This window comes from Chiloscyllium plagiosum, unplaced genomic scaffold, assembly GCF_037043375.1.
Source record: "Chiloscyllium plagiosum isolate Xiang-an unplaced genomic scaffold, Cpla_swu_hap1 HiC_scaffold_3, whole genome shotgun sequence".
Classification (NCBI taxonomy): domain Eukaryota; kingdom Metazoa; phylum Chordata; class Chondrichthyes; order Orectolobiformes; family Hemiscylliidae; genus Chiloscyllium; species Chiloscyllium plagiosum.
The window spans coordinates 40,806,414-40,825,440 of record NW_028270141.1 but is presented as its reverse complement, the minus strand read 5'-3'; the positions used below and the strand labels follow the sequence as shown (position 1 = coordinate 40,825,440).

At 40.0% G+C, this 19,027-nt stretch overlaps 1 protein-coding gene across 4 annotated transcripts in view; it reads right to left on the bottom strand.

Annotated features, from left to right (window-relative positions):
* Positions 1 to 1,620: 1,620 nt before the first annotated feature.
* sipa1l2a (signal-induced proliferation-associated 1like 2, genome duplicate a) overlaps positions 1,621 to 19,027 on the bottom strand; it is a 598,903-nt gene continuing 581,496 nt past the window's right edge. For all 4 annotated transcript variants that reach the window (XM_087978567.1, XM_043680159.2, XM_043680179.2 and 1 more), the window contains 2 exons: positions 4,376 to 4,457; positions 1,621 to 2,665 (listed from right to left, as the gene is read on the bottom strand). In XM_087978567.1, coding sequence (XP_087834693.1) covers positions 2,519 to 2,665; positions 4,376 to 4,457 — 229 coding nt within the window. In that variant the 3' untranslated portion in view covers positions 1,621 to 2,518. The remainder of the gene's footprint in view (positions 2,666 to 4,375; positions 4,458 to 19,027) is intronic.

The window sequence follows — 19,027 nt, the reverse complement described above, 5'->3', positions numbered from 1 at the left end:
TGTGCTTTGAAATAAGTAAATTTAATGAACTTGTAATGTGATTTGGACGGGGTGAATAAGTGAGCAGATAAATGGCAGTGCAGTAAAATGTGAAATTATTCACTTTAGTAGCAAAAATAGGAAGTCAGATTATTATTTGAATAGCTGTAAATTGAAAGAGGGGAATGGTGAATGAAAAGTGACTGTCCTTTATTGTCAAATGTACTCACAGTATATTGAAAAGCTTATACATCGCCAATTACAGCACCAACCTATATACAAAAGTATCGAGGCACAGCTTCTTTTGTTACAAGATTTAGACAATACAGAAATAAGAGGCCTAGTATTACAGCGAAGAGTTCAGTACAGCAGGCCACACTGGCACATAGCTTCCAGACTGCACCAGGTCCTGGTGACATGCCTTCCCTTGGAGGCTGCTGCGCCAGACCAGGAGGTGACCACGTCATGCCAGAAATCATCAGCAGAGGCTGGGAATCGTCACTCGCTGGAAATGTCGGAGACCAGGGATCATCACTCGCCAGAGGCCGGAAATCAAAGAGGAAAAGAAGGAGATGAAGTAGGAAAAAACACTAGGAGGAAGAAAAGGAGAAGAAGAAGAAAAGGAGGAGAAAAAGAAGGAAAGAAGATAGGGCAGCAGAGCAGCAGACGAGCTCCGGCTCAAGTGTCCTACTCTGCTGCCATCTTGCAACACCTCACACTGCACCAGTCACTGAATGTAAGCACCCAGGTGCAGCAGGCAATATAGAAGGCAAACTTTGTTGGCCTTCATAACGACAGGATTCGAGAACACGAAAAAGGATGTTGTGCTGCAATCATACAGAACATTGATGAGGCCACACCTGTGTGCAATTTTAGTCTCTTCATTCAAGGAAGGATATTCTTGCTATTGAGGGAGTGCAGCGAAGGCTTACCAAATTGATCCCTGCGACGGCAGGACTGACATATGAGAAGAGATTGAATTGGTTAGGATAGTATTCACGGAGGTTTAGAAGAATGAGGGGCAACCTTATAGCAAACTATAAAACTCCAACAGGATTAGACAGGTTAGGTGCAGGAACGATGTTCCAGTTGGTTGGGAAGTCCTGAACCAGGGAACATAGATTAAGGATAAAGATGAGGAGAAATTTCTCCACCCAGAGTGGTGAGTCTGTGGAATTCACAATCACAGAAAGTGGTAGAGGTCAAAACATTATGTGTTATCAAGAAGGAGATAGATCCCTTTAGCCACAAGAGCTGTATCTATGTAAATGGTGGGAGGGCAGGATTAAGTTATTGAGGTTGAGAATCATCCATGTACATATTGAATGGTCCTATCTTTTATGTCTCTGTTGCTATTAGTAACCTTGCTGTTCTTTTGTCTTCTCAGCATCTCTTCTAATCACATGTTTTAGAACCAGCCAGCTCTTGCATTTGATAGCATATCTATGACTTACAGTTTGGAAGATCAGAATTCCTATCCTCAGCAGGCATTGATATATTATTATTACACAGTATTGTATTTAATACCTTTATTAATAACCCTATAAATCAGCCTTGAGACCATTAGAGACAGAATGAGCTGCTTCTCGCTCTTCTTTTACTGGCAGTATAAAAATGGCAGGAAAATAAAGATTGAGCAACTAACTTTATGTCCTACATTTATTAAAAAAGCAACTGTATATCACATCTCAAATGGAGTAGTTTAAAAAGAACACATTTTCCAAAGCAAACAAACCATGGAATATTATATACTAGCAGCATTCAAATGTTAGATTTACTACAAACCATGACAGTCTTTTTACTGATGAACTACAGACAACACAATTTACAGCAAACTCTGTTTTTCATAGTGCAGATGAACAAAACTTAATAAATTTAAGGTTAAATAATTTTAAATAATTGTTAAATACAGGACACTTTTCATTAGAGCTTCTGTACAAAGATAAACAGATTTGGCATTGTACAAATGGCTTGCCAGCTTGCTGTGTGCACACATTACTGAGAAAGGTGCACTACTGATCCTATAGCCTTAAATGAACTGTACAAAAATCAGTGAAACTGTAGGTTAAGTAGTGAACTATTCAAAAGGCAAGTGAGCATTAAACATCAGAACACTGTTAGTTTCAGGCACCAATGTTTTTTTTTCCTGTAAATGAACATTTCTCTAAAGTAATTGTATCTAAACCTGCTTCATCAGACTAGTGCTAAATTCCAAACAAAGCCCTGCGGATATCGCTAAAGTCTTATTGCTATGACACTGCAACATTGAAAAGAAACTAATTACAAAAAATAGAGCACCTTTTACATTGAAGTTACTGTCTCAAGATTTTATTTTATAGTACAAGAGGCTGCGAGTCTTTAGCAAGTTCAACTGTTGTGTTTAATTGTATTCTTGTCATTGGTGTGTTCAAGTGAACAGAATCAGACACAAATATAGCTACAACACCTATACCTATTTCTGAACAGATTAGCATCACATTCTAGGAATTAATTAATTTTCCACCTAGTGCGTTTTATTATGATCCTCAGTATCCATTTATCAGGATTTCTTGTCAATAGTGTTGAAAAACCATTCAGTAAATTTCCTTAGCTGTGCAGCAGCAGTTTGGGACTCCTCTTGAAGCCGCAGGTTATCATGTCGCAAGTGGTGAACCTCAGCCTGCAGCATTGCCTTGTCTTCCTTTTCCTGCTCAGAGAAACATCACATGAAAGAATACAAACAGGGTTGGTAACTACACTGCATCCAACAGGACTTTGATACATTGGGTTTTATACGATGTAACGTGTATACTTTCCCTCGTAAGGCACATCCCGATTAGTTCATGATTTTAAAGTACGTGGCAACACTTGATTGTTTACACTGGCCATCAGACTTGGCTTTTTTTTGGGTTAGTATTACATAAAGACAGACTTATTTTTCTCAAATGATGCTCCAGTTTCAGGGAGAAATCAAGCATTTTGTTGAGAATTAATCTTGCAGGTTAATACATTCGGAATTGATGACTGTGTTTTCAATTTTGCAAAACTTTGTCTTCCCAAAAACATCCATCAGGTAAACCACGTGTGTGTAAGCAGCACAGTGTATATGGTGTGAGAGGATGAGGGCAGGTGTGAGACACGAGAACTGTACAGAGATAGGATAGATGAGAGCTGCAGAGAGAGGAAGAGGGTCAAGGCAGCTTGGGAGGGAAAGACACAAGGAGTAGATGAAGATGAATAGAGGAAAGGATGACTAGGGTACAGATGGTTAGACAGGTACTGAGGGAGGAACAAAGGATATGTGGACCAAGTGGGAAGGGGAGATGGAAATCAAGTGAGCAAGTAGGTCTGGATTGCTTGAGGAAGGAGATTTATACCAAGTAACAAGGGGTAGGATGGAAGGTGTTGGGCTAGTGGGGTGGGGGTGGAAGGGTATTTGTGGGGGATGGATGAAGGAGTTGTGGAGGGATGAAGGAGTACAGAGGAAGGGAAAGATGAGGAAATACAGAGAGAGGGAAGGATAAATGAATTTGGAAGGAGGCAGGGAAAGACAAGTGAGGGGTGGAGGGTGGCTCAGTGGTTAGCACTGCTGCCTCATAGCACCAGGGACCTGTGTCTGCATGAGTTGTCTCTAGGTGCTCTGGCTTCCTCCCACAGTCCAAAGATATGCAGGTTAGGTGGATTGGACATGCTAAATTAACGATAGTGTCCAGGGATGTGAAGACTAAGTGGATTAGCCATGGGAAATGCAGGATAACAGAGACAGGGTAGACATGGGTGGGAAGCTCTTTGGAGGATTAGTGTGAACGTGATAGGCTGAATGGGCTGTAAGGTTTCCATGATTCTTTCAGGGAGTACAGAAGGTGGGAGTGGTAAGGATGTGTAAGGGAGGGGAAGAATGTTGGGGTGAAGGGGAGGAAAGAGGTTCGAAGAGAGAAATAGGAGGGTTGGGAGGGTGAGAAGGAAGAAGTATGGAGGGAGTGATGATGGGATATAGAGGGAATGGAGAGATTAACAGAGGGAAGGAAGGACAGTGGGATGCAGATGGAGGAATGGCCAGGGTCGGTCCAGTAGGAGGAGAGGACGAGACAAATACTGAGGGACAAGGTGTATATACCGAGGGTCAGAGGGATGCATGGAATGAGGGAGAGAGGGAGGAAAGTATCCAATTAAAATGTGAAGGGAATATCAATAGAGTAAGGGAGTGAAGGATGAGGGGTATAGAATGATGTACAGAAGGAGGGGTGAATAGAGAAATAATGGAGTAGTAAAAGGAGAAGCAAGTCAGGTAAGAAGGGAGGGAGGAAGAAATGAGGGTGTATGGAGGAAAGAGATGTGTTAAAGAAGGATGTATTGATAGAGGGTAGGGACTACAATTCTGATACTCTTATAACATGTAACATGCAGAAAACAATACCTTTCGCAAGTCATCCTGAAGCTGAATGAGAATGGTCTCCAGCTGATTCACTTTCCCAGTGATCGTATTGGCACTGCTTCCTCTACATGAAAGTACCAGTGTAAATAAAATGAGTGTTATGCACTTCACAAACATTAGATGTTCATTCCGTGAACAATTATTTGAACTAATTAAGTAATGAAGTATCTCAATGTGCCAGAGAACATCTGGGTCAGATGACCAAAAGTTTGGTCAAAGAGGCAGATTTGAAGATATATCTTAATGGAGAAATGCAATACAGGAAGGCTGAGAGGTGCAGGGAAGGGTTTCCAGAGCCTAAAGCCCGGACAACTAACAGCACAGCCACCAATATTGGAGCAATTAAATTGGGAATACACAGGTCAGAATTATAGAACAGCAATTATTTCAGAAGGTTGTAGATTGGAGGAAATTACAAGATTCAGAGGGGAAACATAACAGGAATTTGAAAACAAGAATGAGAATTTTAAAATTGAGACACTGTTGGACTGAAAGCCAATGCTAAGAAGCAAGCACAGGGGTGACAATTTTGTCCATATAGGTGGTAAATGCCACAATGAAGTGATTAATAATGGCCTTGTGTGGCTGACACTACAGAATCAGCAAGGTGATGAGATTGCAAGGTCAAATGGTTTGGCTCTGATGATGGCTTGCGAAATATATATACGAAGGGAGTGTTTATTCTTATAACCTTATAAATAATTTACAGAGATAAATAAAATAATAGTAACTGTGGGAACTACATAATGAATCTGAGAATATCTATAAGGTCAACATCAGAGCTGAAATCCTTGTTCAGTAGTCACACAAAAGCGTCGGATAAAGATGAGGCACTTATTTGAGTCTATGGCTCTCTGGAGAAGTAAATCATCTTTCGTCACTCTCTCACCTTTTCTCTACAGCTTTGAATTTATTTTTCCCCAGATACCTTCCAGATGAAGCAGCAATTTACCTAAATTTCTCTCAAGTTAGTCTACTGTATTTGCTGCTCACAATGTGGACTCCTCTTTTGGGGCGATGAAACACAAACTGGGTGACTGCTTTGCAGAACACCTACGTTCTGTCTGCAAAAATGACCCTGAGCTTTTAGCTGCCTGCCATTTCAACACACCACTGTTTTCCCTGGCCAACATCTCTGTCTCGGACTTGCTGCAGTGCTCCAGTGAGGCTTGGTGCAAGCTGGAAGAACAGCATCTCACCTTCACCTTGGCTACCCGACAGAACTTGTTATCAAGTTCAATTAATTTAGACCCTGAACACGTCCTTTCATGCCCTTTACACACCCCATACTGAGTTTCTATCTTGACATGAGTTGCTTTCAGCACAGCCAACTCAGCATAAGACCATAAGAATCAGGAACAAGAGTAGGCTGATCAAACCCTTGAGCCTAACCTGCCTTTCAATAGCAACATTCCTTACATCCAATTTCAAGGCTTTGCTCCATAACACTTGATTCCTCTACTGATCAAGAATTTGTCCACATCAGCCTTACATTTACGTTGGGATTCTGCCCTCACAACTCTCTGTGGCAAGAAGTTTCAAAGACTCATAACCCTCTGACAGAAGAATTTCCTCCTCATCTCAATCTTAAATTGGCCTTAATTCTGAGACCATGCCCTCTGGTCCTAGACACTCCCATAAGGGGAAATATCCTTTCAGCATTTACCTCATCATGCTCTTTAAGAATCCGATATGTTTTAATGATATCACCTTTCATTCTCCTGTTTACCTTTGTTCATAAGACAATAGCTGCATGCAGTGAACTCTACACTGCCTCCAATAGAATGATAGCATTCCTTAAATAAAGGGGCCAAAAAACTGCTTACAGTATTTTAGATGTGGCCTCACCAGCACCTTGTAGAGTTGCAGTAAGACTTCCCTACTCTTATACTCCACCACCCTTGGGCGGGAAATAAGGGCAAATGTTCCATTAGATTTCCTGATTACCTTCTGTAGCTGCGTGCTGGCTTGTTGTGTTTCATGAACAAACATCTCTAAGACCCTTTGTGTTGCAGCTTTCTGCAGATTCTCTCTATTTAACTAATACCCTGTTCTTTTGTTCTCCATTCCAGAATGAACAACTCTGCATTTTCCCACATTACATTCCATTTACCAACTTGTGACCACTTACGTAACCTATCCATATTTCTCTGTAAACTATTTCTATCTCTCCCTCAATCTGTCCTTCCACCGAGTTTTGTCATCTACGAATCGGATTATAGTCCATTTGCTTCCTTCCTTCAAGTCTAATATACATCATAAACAATTGCAGTCCCAGCATGTGACCCATTGATCAGATCACCAGAAAAAAATAATTTATCCCTCACTGTTTCCTGCCCATGTCTATCCATGCCACTATCCTATTTCCAACACACTGGGCTCTTACCTTATGACTTAACCTTTTATGAGGCACTCATCAAATGCTTACTAGAAGTCCAAATTAACAAGGCAATTCGCTTCCCTCTATCAACTCCAGTTGAAAATTCTTTGAAAAACTGTAATAAATTTGTCAGACGTGATTTCCCTTTCATGAAGCCATGGTTAGTTAGATCATGATTTTCCAAATGCTCGGTTTTATTACCTCGATAATTGATTCCAATATATTTCCAAAAATAGATGTTAGTCTAATTGGCCTATAGCTACCTACTTTTTGCCTCCTTCACTTTTTGAATAGGGGCGTCACATTGGCAGTTTTCCAATCATCTGGTACTTCTCCAAAATTCAATAATTTTTGGAAAATTACAACCAATGCACCTGTTATCTCTGTAGCTACTTCTTTTTGGATCCGAAGCTTTTTTGACCATCTGCCTTTAGCCCCATTAGTTTATTCAATACCATTGATGGTGATGGTGCTTCATTACTCTCTTGTATTCTTTAATGTTAATGGGATGTTCAAAGTATCTCTCGCCATAAAAACTGATGAAAAATATCTGTTTAACTCCTCTGCCATTTCCTTGTTCCCAAAATTATCTCTCCAAATTCATTTTATAAGAGACCTGTGTCCACTTTGACCTCTTTCTTCGTTTTTATATATTTACAGAAGTTCTTATTGTCAGATTTAACATTCTTTGGCTTGCCCTCATAGTTTTTTTCTGTCTTGATTATCTTTTTAGTCCTTGTTTGCTGGATACTGAATTTATCCTAAAGACTATCACTGATGTTAGCCACTTATATGCTTTTTCATTAACTTAATACTCTCCTTAACATCCTTGATTAGCTATGGTTAGGTTTATCCCTCTATTAGAATCTTTCATCTTTAGTGTGATGTATTTTTTTGTTGAGAATCATGAACTACTAGTTCTTGCCACTGCTTACTTACTGTCATTTCTGCTAACTTATCTGCTGAGTTTGCTTCAGCTAACTTTATCCTCATTTCACAGTAATTTCCTTTATTTAAGTTAAAATTGCTGTTTCCAGCTTAAGTTTCTCACTCTTGAACTCAGTTTTAAATTCTATCATGTTATGAGCACTACTTCCTCAGGGATCTTTTTCTTGAAGCTCATTTATTAAATCTGCCCCAATACCCATTACCAGATCCAAGATAGACTGCTCTCTGGTTGGTTCCATGACATATTGCTCTTCAAAACTATCCATAATGCACTCCAGAAATTCATTATTATAGTTATCCTGTGCAATCTTATTAACCCAGTCAATGTGAAGATAAAAATCACCCATAAAATAACTCGAGACAAGCTGGTATCCTGTCACCAAGTCATCCTTTATGTATGAACGAACAGTCCTTGACTGTAGATTTGCTTCTTCAGGGTTAGCTCTCAGGCTGCTAGAATTCCTGGCACTCCTCTTTTTATGTCAGCCAGGGCTTCCTGATTGGACCAATTGAACAGCTCAGTCGGGAAACTGATATTCTATCAGGTCCAGCTGGCTGACCTTGTTACAATCTCTACATTCTCTCCCCTCTGAGTCCAAGGACATCAGCTAGTCTTTTTTCTTGGAGAGCTTCCTAGGCTGTTTTATCACCAGGACAGGTTCCTCCAACTCAACTCCTGATATGGACGGCAACTAACACATGGGATCTTGCCTCTTGCATCAGGAGCACCTCGGTAGAAATTCACTCTTCTTCCAGTGGCAAAGGCTTTGAGGCAGCTACATCCATGATGTCCATCCCTGATTCAACACTCAACAGAGAGGGTGAACCCATGGGTTCCGGCTGCCTTTCCAAATGCTCCAAGGGGCAAGGTTCAATTTGCTCCTGCATCAATTCACAGCTCTCATATGACCTACATGCTTTTTCAGGACCATTGTACCTACCCGAACCTTTATATGTCACTGGTCCTGACCTTGCATCACCCATGTCTCTTACACATGCAAGGCCATTCTGTGGTTCTTACACCAAAGTTAGTCCCCTGTATCAAATTCTCTCTCTCATTTGGTGGAGTCTTGTGTTCGGCATTGTTACAGAACTGGCTCAAAGGTAGAAAACAGAGGGTGGTGGAGGAGGGTTGTTTTTCAGACTGGAGGTCTGTGACCAGTGGAGTACCACAAGGATTAGTGCTGGGTCCTCTACTTTTTGTCATTTACATAAATGATTTGGATGCAAGCATAAGAGGTACAGTTAGTAAGTTTGCAGATGACACCAAAATTGAAGGTGTAGTGGACAGCAAAGAAACTTACCTCAGATTACAACAGGATCTTGATCAGATGGGCCAATGGGCTGAGAAGTGGCAGATGGAATTTAATTCAGATAAATGTGAGGTGCTGCATTTTGGGAAAGCAAATCTTAGTAGGACTTATACACTTAATGGTAAGGTCCTAGAGAGTGTTGCTGAACAAAGACACCTTGAAGTGCAGGTTCATAGCTCCTTGAAAATGGAGTCGCAGGTAGATAGGATAGTGAAGAAGGCGTTTGGTATGCTTTCTTTTATTGGTCAGAGTATTGAGTACAGGAGTTGGGAGGTCATGTTGCAGCTGTACAGGACATTGGTTAGGCCACTGTTGGAATATTGCGTGCAATTCTGGTCTCCTTCTTATCGGAGGGATGTTGTGAAATTTGAAAGGGTTCAGAAAAGATTTACAAGTGTTGCCAGGGTTTGAGGATTTGAACTATGGGGAGAGGCTGAACAGGCTGGGGCTGTTTTCCCTGGAGCGTCGGAGGCTGAGGGGTAGTCTCAGAGACGTTTACAAAATTATGAGGGGCATGGATAGGATAAATAGACAAAGTCTTTTCCCTGGGGTGGGGTAGTCCAGAACTAGAGGGCATAGGTTTAGGGTGAGAGGGGAAAGATATAAAAGGGATATAAAAGGGATCTTATGGGGCAACGTTTTCATGGAGAGGGTGGTAAGTGTATGGAATGAGCTGCCATAGGAAGTGGTGGAGGCTGGTAGAATTGCAACATTTAAAAGGCATTTTGATGGGTATATGAATAGGAAGGGTTTGGAGGGATATGGGCTGCGTGCTGGCAGGTGAGACTAGATTGAGTTGGGATATCTGGTCGGCGTGGATGGGTTGGACCGAAAGGTCTGTTTCCGTGCTGTACTTCTATATGACTCTACGGTGTTCCTGACGCCATTTCACCCTCTCCCCCAGATCTAGGAAGTTTAGACTTAACCTGATACAGTGTCTTCAACCCATTATCAACTCTGCTGGCGCTTTCTCTGTTGTTGAATGTGGAGTGGTCCTATAATCAAATAAGAACAGTCTCAGCTTGGTATCTAGCGAGGCTCCAGGGTGTTTCTTGAAGCCAGCCTTGAAAGTTTGCCAGGCCAATGGATGGTGGCCAATGAGCTGCCCTCATATGCTGAATCTCATTCCACTTTAAAAAAACATCCAAATTCCCTGCTGGTGAACAATGGCCCGTTAGCTATGACCAACACCTATGGGACTCTGTGCATTGAAAAAGATGCGTATAATTTTTATATCATCGTTCCTGTGTTTGATGAATGGATTTTATACTTGTCCAACCACTTTGAGTGGATGTCTACAATGACTAAGAACCTTGAGCCCATGAAAGGACCTGCGTAGTCCAAGTGTAACCGAGTCCAAGGTTTACCTGGCTTTTCCCACAAATGAGGAGGAGCTGCTGGTGGTAATTTTTGTACTTGTTGGCACTCTGAGCACTGCTCCACCAATACAACTAAGTTTACATCCAGGCCTGGCCATCAGACAATTTCTCACCAACACCTTTATTTTGGAGACCACTTATTTTTATACTATGACGCCTAGTTCTAGATTTTTCTCCTTTCCGCATCCACCCAGTCAAGTCTCCTCAGGATCAAATGTGTTTCAATTAAGTCACACCTGATTCTTCTGAATTCCAGAGTATACAGGTCTCGGCTTTTCTCAAAACGCATTCTGCTCATTCTAGGTTTTAATCTATTATATGTTCTTTGACCTGTTCCAATGTATTAACATCCTTCTGCAAGTACCAAGTCCAGTGCTGCAGACAGTATTCTTGATGTGTCTTACCAGTACCCTGTATAATGGAGGTACACATCAAAAAGAGGGCATTTATGAGTTACAATAAGTTTCAATAGTGATGAATGTGTGCCAGCACAGTCTTTCACTTGTGCAGTATTTGCAATATATAGGTAAAAATAAAGTCCCCATTATTCCTGATGATGATTGGGCTGCTCTTTCATTATAGAGAGATGACTCTGGTGGTGAGTTGAACCCGAGGTCATCACATCTTAGGCATGGCTGAGAAGGCGGGTGTGTCTTGGTAACCTCAGCCAGTACGGAAATTAACCCTCACTTTTGGCATTTCTTTGCATCACAATTGCATACCAGCCATCCAGCGAACAGACTCCCACCCTACTATATGTAATGACAGTGGATGCTTTGCCTTTCTACAGTATGTGAAATAGACTGGCTAAAATGCTATTGAGACTCTCTCAGTAATAAGGACATGGTCAAAGTGAAAGAATTTCGGAGTTTTACCAGTTTCTGATTTGGGGATAACACGCTAAATCATTAAGAAGTTATTCCCTGTAAAATAGTCAGAATCAATTATGTTATTAGCATGGATGTAGTGACCAATGAAATACTGTTATTATGTAGGCCATCAATGGGGGAAAAAAGAACAGATGAAAATGGTTATGGATAAAGCTGTTATTTGATCATTTTATTTTGCATTTGCAATATACAGTACATAATTTGGACACTATCGTATTCCTTCTAATGGAATATAATCACTCTGCTAAAGAAATTAAAGAAGCATTCTTTAAATGAGATTAAAGAAGCCTCCCCAAAAGGTTAAGAATGTTTTTAAAAAGGATGCAAGAATAAAAGGATGGGGAAGTACAACTTTCTCCTCACTTTCTCCTAGTCGTAAGTGATAATTTGAGATTTGTAATAGATTCCGAAGGACACCATCACAGCTTGTCGTAAATCTGCCCTTAGCAAGAAATTTCAGTGAGCTCGTGGGTATAGATTTAGAGGTATGAGATAAAGAAAACTGCATTTTTATTTTATTTTGTTGATTTGACATAATATGTGGCAAAGATAAGAAAATAATTAAGTATACAGTAATGGAAAAGTGGAGAGTGATTGGACTTGGATGACTTACAAAAATTCTGATAATGGGAGGAATTTGCTAATGAGAAATTGAGAGATATGTATGCAAATGTGAATATAATAGTTATGAACATGTCAAACGAAGCCCATTTAACAATGGAGAACCGTGCAGCAACAGACAAAATGGTATGTAAAATTTTGGCAGATCAGTCAAACTGTAAATTATTGTCTGCACTAGTGTGGACTGTCCATATTAAGAATTTTTTGAAGATGGTTGGACGATATCGCCCCTATCAGTTACTTTGGGTAGGAATCCTAAAGTTCCATCATTAATAAGTGATCAGCCCTCAGCTTTGGAAGGCTTTATAATTTGCTCCACTTTTTTTGGAGAATTTGAATGCACTGCATGCAGATAGAAAAAACCTTCATTAAAGCCAAAGACTCAGAATGTATTCAATAAGCCTCAAGATACAAAGTAAAGCCATCGGAAGCTAGTTTTAGACAGGGAGGTGGGATTCATTATAAGGGGCAGGGATTTAAAGACTGGACAGGCCTGGTGGTAGAAGAGAAGTTTATTGGGGAAGACAGAAAAATAATTATCGTACAGCATGGGAGCCAGATTATTTGAGTACAATCTTCAAGGAAGAAACTGCAGAAATTACTTAGGCGTCAGGTATCTCCAATACCCAAATGTTGTATAATTACAAGGATCAAACTGCCACAATTGACAGTTTCTCTGATGGACAGATCAATTCTGACAATCAATATAAGGCTATTGATCCCAAAGAACAATGGCCAAAGAGTGAATCATATTGTAAAACACTCGCCAGAAGCTCAAACAGGTCTGGGGGTGAACATGCCCCTAGAAAGAGATCACGAAATATTGAAAGAAATCCTATTAATAGGAGGGGAGGCCAACAGTAGCAGTCCAGAAAGAGAGAGAAGACAAGATAAAGGGCATAATTGGACACGGTTGAGGAATATAGTACAAACCAGGAATACTACCAGCAGTAGAAAGTCATGCTGTTGGGAAACATTAGTGGCCACAAACATAATAGAATACAAGTTATTAAAAGATGCCAACAATAAGAATTATAAAGCTGGAGAGAATTTTGGGATGTACACAGAGATGTCAGATAGCACTGGGAGGACAGAAAAGGTATCTCCTTTTTAGGACTTAGAAGGCTAAAGCAAGGCTAATAGTGTACAGTTTGGAGAAAACCTGGGAGATCAATATAAGGGTAGATTCACAAGCAATTTAGAAGATTTTCTTGGCCTTGTTAATGACAAATACTTGGGAATGTAATTGATATTTAAACTGTGCTTCTGCAGCTCGAGCGGCAAGTATTTATCAGTTCTCCAAATGAGGCACTAAATGCTGTGAGGGCACTTTGGAAATTACTTAAATGAAAATTGCCTAAACAATGTCTAAAGAACATGATACCTCTCAATAAGGTTTACCATGTGAAAGTTATTATGCCATGTTTTACTAGCATCATAAAGGTCAGCTTTAAGGCATCTTTATGATGTACATGGATTATTTTTTGCAGGGGCAAATATAGTGAATTTGAAAACACTGTCATAAATGAACTGAAAGGAGAATTCAAAATTGCAAGTCAGGCTTCTTAGACTTCTAAGTACATTGGATTAAAAATCAGGAAGAATGAATTAAGTGTCACTTTGCATAAACAATCTTTTATATGGAAAAAGCTAGCTCCAACTGCTATTCGTCAAAGTAGGACCTCACAAAAAGATGCGGAGACTGCCAAGATGAAAATGGAGGAAATGTGAAATCTAATTGGACAGCTGAATTAACTCTGCTCCCACACAAGACCAGGTGCCAATTTTGAATTATTAAAGTTGAGTACAACTATGAAAACTTTCAAAATGTAAGATATTTTTCAGACAAACAAAACATTGAAAAAAATTAAAAATGGAGTGATGTGATTTGAAATTCCATTTTTGGGAGATGACACTGGAAACTTATTGTTTTTACTGATGCTCCTTATACAAATTTCAGTGATGGGTTCTAAAGTCCAGAATTTATGATTTTTCTTGTGGGAAACGGAGATAAATGTTGCTCTGTCGGCTGGGAAGCTAAAAGGATCAGAAGAGTAGTAAAAGGTACCTTAGTAGCAAAGCCCTTGCACCTGATGATGTAGTAGATATGGCTTTTAGCGAGAATATTGGAAGTAATTCAAAAAAGGGATCTGGTGCAATACCTATTGAGTACTACATCAATATTAACTCATGATGTGACAATGTACACAATGAAATGTTTGAATCAAAAAGATTGAGGATCAACATTGCAGTTTTCAAACTGATGCTGGAAAACAGAGAAATCATTAAATTTAAATGAGTGGATAGCAACAGTCCATTATCTGATTGTTTTAAAAGAAATAAACAAGCTCTAAGAAACTGTTATACAGAGGGGAAAAGGACACTGGAACTTTAACATGCAGATTAAAAAGAAAGATATTTTTGTTTTGTTTTATTGTTTTAAATTGATTTATTTAAAAGGGAATCTGTCACCATCCATTATGGCCTGAAGGATTCCCCAAGATTTAATGGAACAAGGGAATAGGGTAACAGATGTAGTAATTAAAGGTTAATTGGGTGTATGTTGGTTGTATGAATATATATAGACAGTTGTTATGATGTGGATGATCAAACGCCTTTGATAATTAAACCAAACACCCATAAAAGCTCACCTCGCCTTGCAATCTATTAAAATTTGAAAGACAGAGAACTCCCAAATTCCACTTTAATAAAAAAAATCAATTTATTTTTCTAACTCTAAGAGTGAACATTAAACATCACAAATTCAAGCCCCCCTTTCTATTAACTATTATCTGACCCCAAATCTATACAAATATGCTGTTCCAATAAGACACTTATTAAAAATTACTTTAACTTAATCTCAAAACTAGACTGTCTTTGTTTTCCCTGTTGTCTTCAGTTTTCCTGCCAATCTCCCTTGATCGTCTTCTTTCTTTTCACTGCGAAAAGGCTTTACATGAAAAGTTATCTTTGATAGAGAGGGTTTTTTCTTATTTCTTTAAGAGCACGACGTTACATGGTCATTTAGCTCTCTGGCTGTTTCTCTCTCTATGGCAATTGTTCTCCTACCGATTTTCAAAATGTCCACATTCTTATACACTCCGCCAACATTGGATTGTCTCATTGGTTCAATGTTGACAAAAGAATAAACTCAAACTTGATTGGGGTTTAGTATCCTGGGGCATAAATTTAAACTGATTGGTTAAATTTGAATTGCTGTCAAAACAGCAACCAAAACTCAAATATCCATTGCACCACCAAATGTTACATTTTTTTATTTTCAAGTACACTCTGGGACTGGCATCCAGTCACATACACAGGTGCTTGTAATTTCTCAGTCCAGAACAGCACCCTCTCTCTCTTAAGGGTACAGTACAAGCCTTCATCTTCATAACAGTCAGTAATAGTGGGTGTTAGTTTCATGGAGTGTGGTAAACTGAAATAAAGCTCTCACAAATGGTGTATAATGTCCATGGATCCTTGGAACCATTCCTCTGAATCATTCCTGCATACATAGAACATAGAACATTACAGCGCAGTACAGACCTTTTGGCCCTCGATGTTGCGCCGACCTGTCATACCAATCTGAAGCCCATCTAACCTACACTATTCCATGTACATCCATATGCTTGTCCAATGATGACTTAAATACACACACTCATGTTTTCGACTCCTTCCTAACTGTGCCTAGAACAGGACAGAACACTTCAACTGAGTCTACACTTTGAACTCAAGTCTCTGAGGTGGTATTTGAACTCATAACATTTTTACTCAAAAGTGCTACCAAATGAGCCATGGCTGGTACAAGGAAATTTTAATTATGAGGTTTCAAAAACTGAAGCAATATACGGCTCAAGGGCCTGACAGTTTCAATCTCAGTAACCTGACTGAGGAAACTGCAAATTCTTTACCAATTTATCTGAAAGCTCACTGGAATTGGTCATGCATCCTGGATGGGGAAAGTTCAATGCTCATCATACCAGTGTAGAACCATTACAGGAAGAGCTGGCTGAGTCCTGAAAAGCATATCGGTCACACTGGGTTTGCTGCAGGTAGTGTGGGAATCAACAAGGAGGAAAATTATCTATTTGACCAATTTACCTTTTACATCTGTGCATGACTGCATTGGTAACAGTAGTCACTGCACAGCCTGCATGGAGACAAAGTCGTCTTTTCAAACTGAGGATGCTGTGCTATGCACATGATGAACAATCACTGCTAGAAGAGTTACAGTCAGAACAGACGTAGCAGCTAAAATCTGGGAACATAGCAACAGAATTGTATTCAATCACAATCTGTGATCTCATGCCTGGTATATCTCACAGTATCAATCCAAATGATACATGATAGTTCAATGAAGAATACAGGAGGTGATGCCAACAACATCATCCAGGTATGCCAAAAAAGGAGGTGCCAGCCCAGTGAGGTTACAGATCAAAAATAAACACACAACATGTTGAAAAACTCAGCAAGTCTTGCAGCACCTGTGAAGAAGACAATTGATCACATTTCAAGTCCGGTTTAACTCTTCTTCAGAAGAATTGCTGTTAGATCAGATTAAAGTTCTGCAGTCAAATCGCATCCAGTTGTGAATAGCGGTAGACAATTAAACAACTAACAGGAGCAGGAGGTTCCATTAATATCTCCATCCTCAATTATACAAGCTCAGCATATCAGTGCAGGAGACAAGATTAAGGCTTTTGTAACCATTTTTAGCCAGAAGATAAAGCCAAGCTGATGATACATCTTCATCTGAGCTCAGCGCCATCACAGATGCCAGCTAATTCAACATACATCATTTGATATCAAGAAACAGCTGAAGACAGTGAATACATCAATACCCATAGACCAGGACAAAATCTGGGGTCAGTGTCTGGGGTCAGTATCTGGGGTCAGTGTCCGGGGTCAGTGCCTGGGTAATTGGACAGATGTGATTTGTCCAGCTTTTTGTTGACAGGACATACCTGGGCAATTTTTCACATTGTCAGATAGTATTGTAGCTATACTGGAACAGGTTGGCTAGGGATGTGGCAAGTTCAGTAGCACAAATCTTCACTACTACAGTTGGGATTTTGTCCTGGTCTATGGGTATTGATGTATTCACTGTCTTCAGCTGTTTCTTGATATCAAATGATGTACGTGCTATCAATCATCAGCAAAATTATGGAAAATGTTGTTGATTTTCTTATTAAGTGGTATCTACATGGAATAACCTCCTCAATGGCACTCACTTTGGGTTCACCAGGGCCAAGAACTCCTGATCAGTATAGCTTTGGTCTAAACAAAGACAAAATAATTTAAATTAAAAGATGAGATGAGACTACACTTAGCAGCTAGGCAGCTGGAGAAATTGAGACATCAAAAATCCCTTGACAAAATTGAAATTAATGGGAATTAAAAGGAACACTCGACACTGGAGTCATAACTACCATAAAGTAAGATGTTTGTGGTTTTTGGTGGTCAAACATCTCAAACCTAGGATATTGCTGCAAGAATTCATCAGGGTAACTTATTTTAAAATTTAATCTATTTTTTCCAATCAACCTGTTCAGAGATATTATTACACACTTTGGTGCAAGTAGGACTTGAACCCAAGCCTCCAGGTCCAGGGTTAGGGACACTACCACGGTGTCTCAAGAGAAATATTGTGTGCAATTCTAGTTTTCTTCCTAAGGGAAGGATGTTTGTGAAACTGGAAAGGCTTCAGAAAAGATTTGCAAGGATGTTGCCAGGGTTGGAGGATTTGAGCTATAGGGAGAGGTTGAATAAGCTAGGGCTGTTTTCCCTGGAGCGTCGCAGGCTGAGGGGTGACCTCATAGAGGTTTATAAAATCATGAAGGGCGTGGATAGTATAAATTGGCAAAGTCTTTTCCTTGGAGTGGGGAGTCCAGAACTAGAGGACATAGGTTTAAGGTGAGAGGGAAAGATTTAAAAAGGACCTAAGGGGCAACTTTTTCACACAGAAGGTGGTGTGTGTAAGAACGCGCTGCCAGAGGAAGTGGTAGCGGCTGGTACAATTACAACATTTAAAAGGCATCTGAATGGGCCAAGTGCTGGCAAGTGGGACTACATTAGTTTGGGATATCTGGTTGGCATGGACGAGTTGGACCGAAGGGTCTGTTTCCTTTCTGTACGTCTATGACTATGACCCCAATTCCTCAGGTTATTTTTTTTATTAACCTATTTTTTTTTAATCAAACTGTTCAGAGAGGTGTTATTACACAGCTCTGGAGAAGGTGGGGCTTGAACCCAGGCTTCCCGGTCCAGGGGTAGGGACATCACCTCTGTGCCACAAGTGGGCCCTAATGTTTCAGGTTAGTATAATAGGCACAATCATTTTTAGCTGGTTTGTTGATGACTTCATAAAGACAGAAGTTGGGATATTTGCTCATGATTGCACAATGTTCATGACTCTACTGACTTTGAGGGAGTGTCATGGACAACATTTAAACTTGGGCTGATGATAAGTGGTGAGTAACATTCATAACATACAAGTGCCAGATGATGGCCATCTCCAATGCAAGAATTTAACCATTTCTCCTTAACATTTAACATCATTATCCTCCAATTGAATCCTCTACCATCCATATCCTGGGGGCAGAAACTTAACTGGACTAGCTGTATAAATATTGTAGCAACAAAACAAGAGCTGCTTGGAGGCTGGGAATTCTGTAGTAAGTAACACATTTCCTGACTCCCCAACCTCTGTACATCATCTACAAGGCACAAGTCAAGAGGATGATGGAATACTTTCCAGTTACCGAATTTTTGGCTCCTACAACATTCAGGAGATGTAGCAAAATCCAGGAAAAATGACCCCGCTTGATTGGTAACCCATCCATTACTTTCAACATTCACTTCCTCCACAATCAACACAGTGGAAGCAGTATGCATGGGCCATTTCCAGAATTCACCGCAGCAATTGTCCAAGGCTCCTTGGAAAGCGCTTTCAAATCCACAATCTTTACCGCCTAGAAAGATGAAAGCAGCACATATATGGGAAAACCATATATGTTACAATGTCTGCTCCAAGCCAAGCATCATTCTAATTTGTAACTATATTGCCGTTCCCTCATTATTCCTTGTTCAATACAATACATATA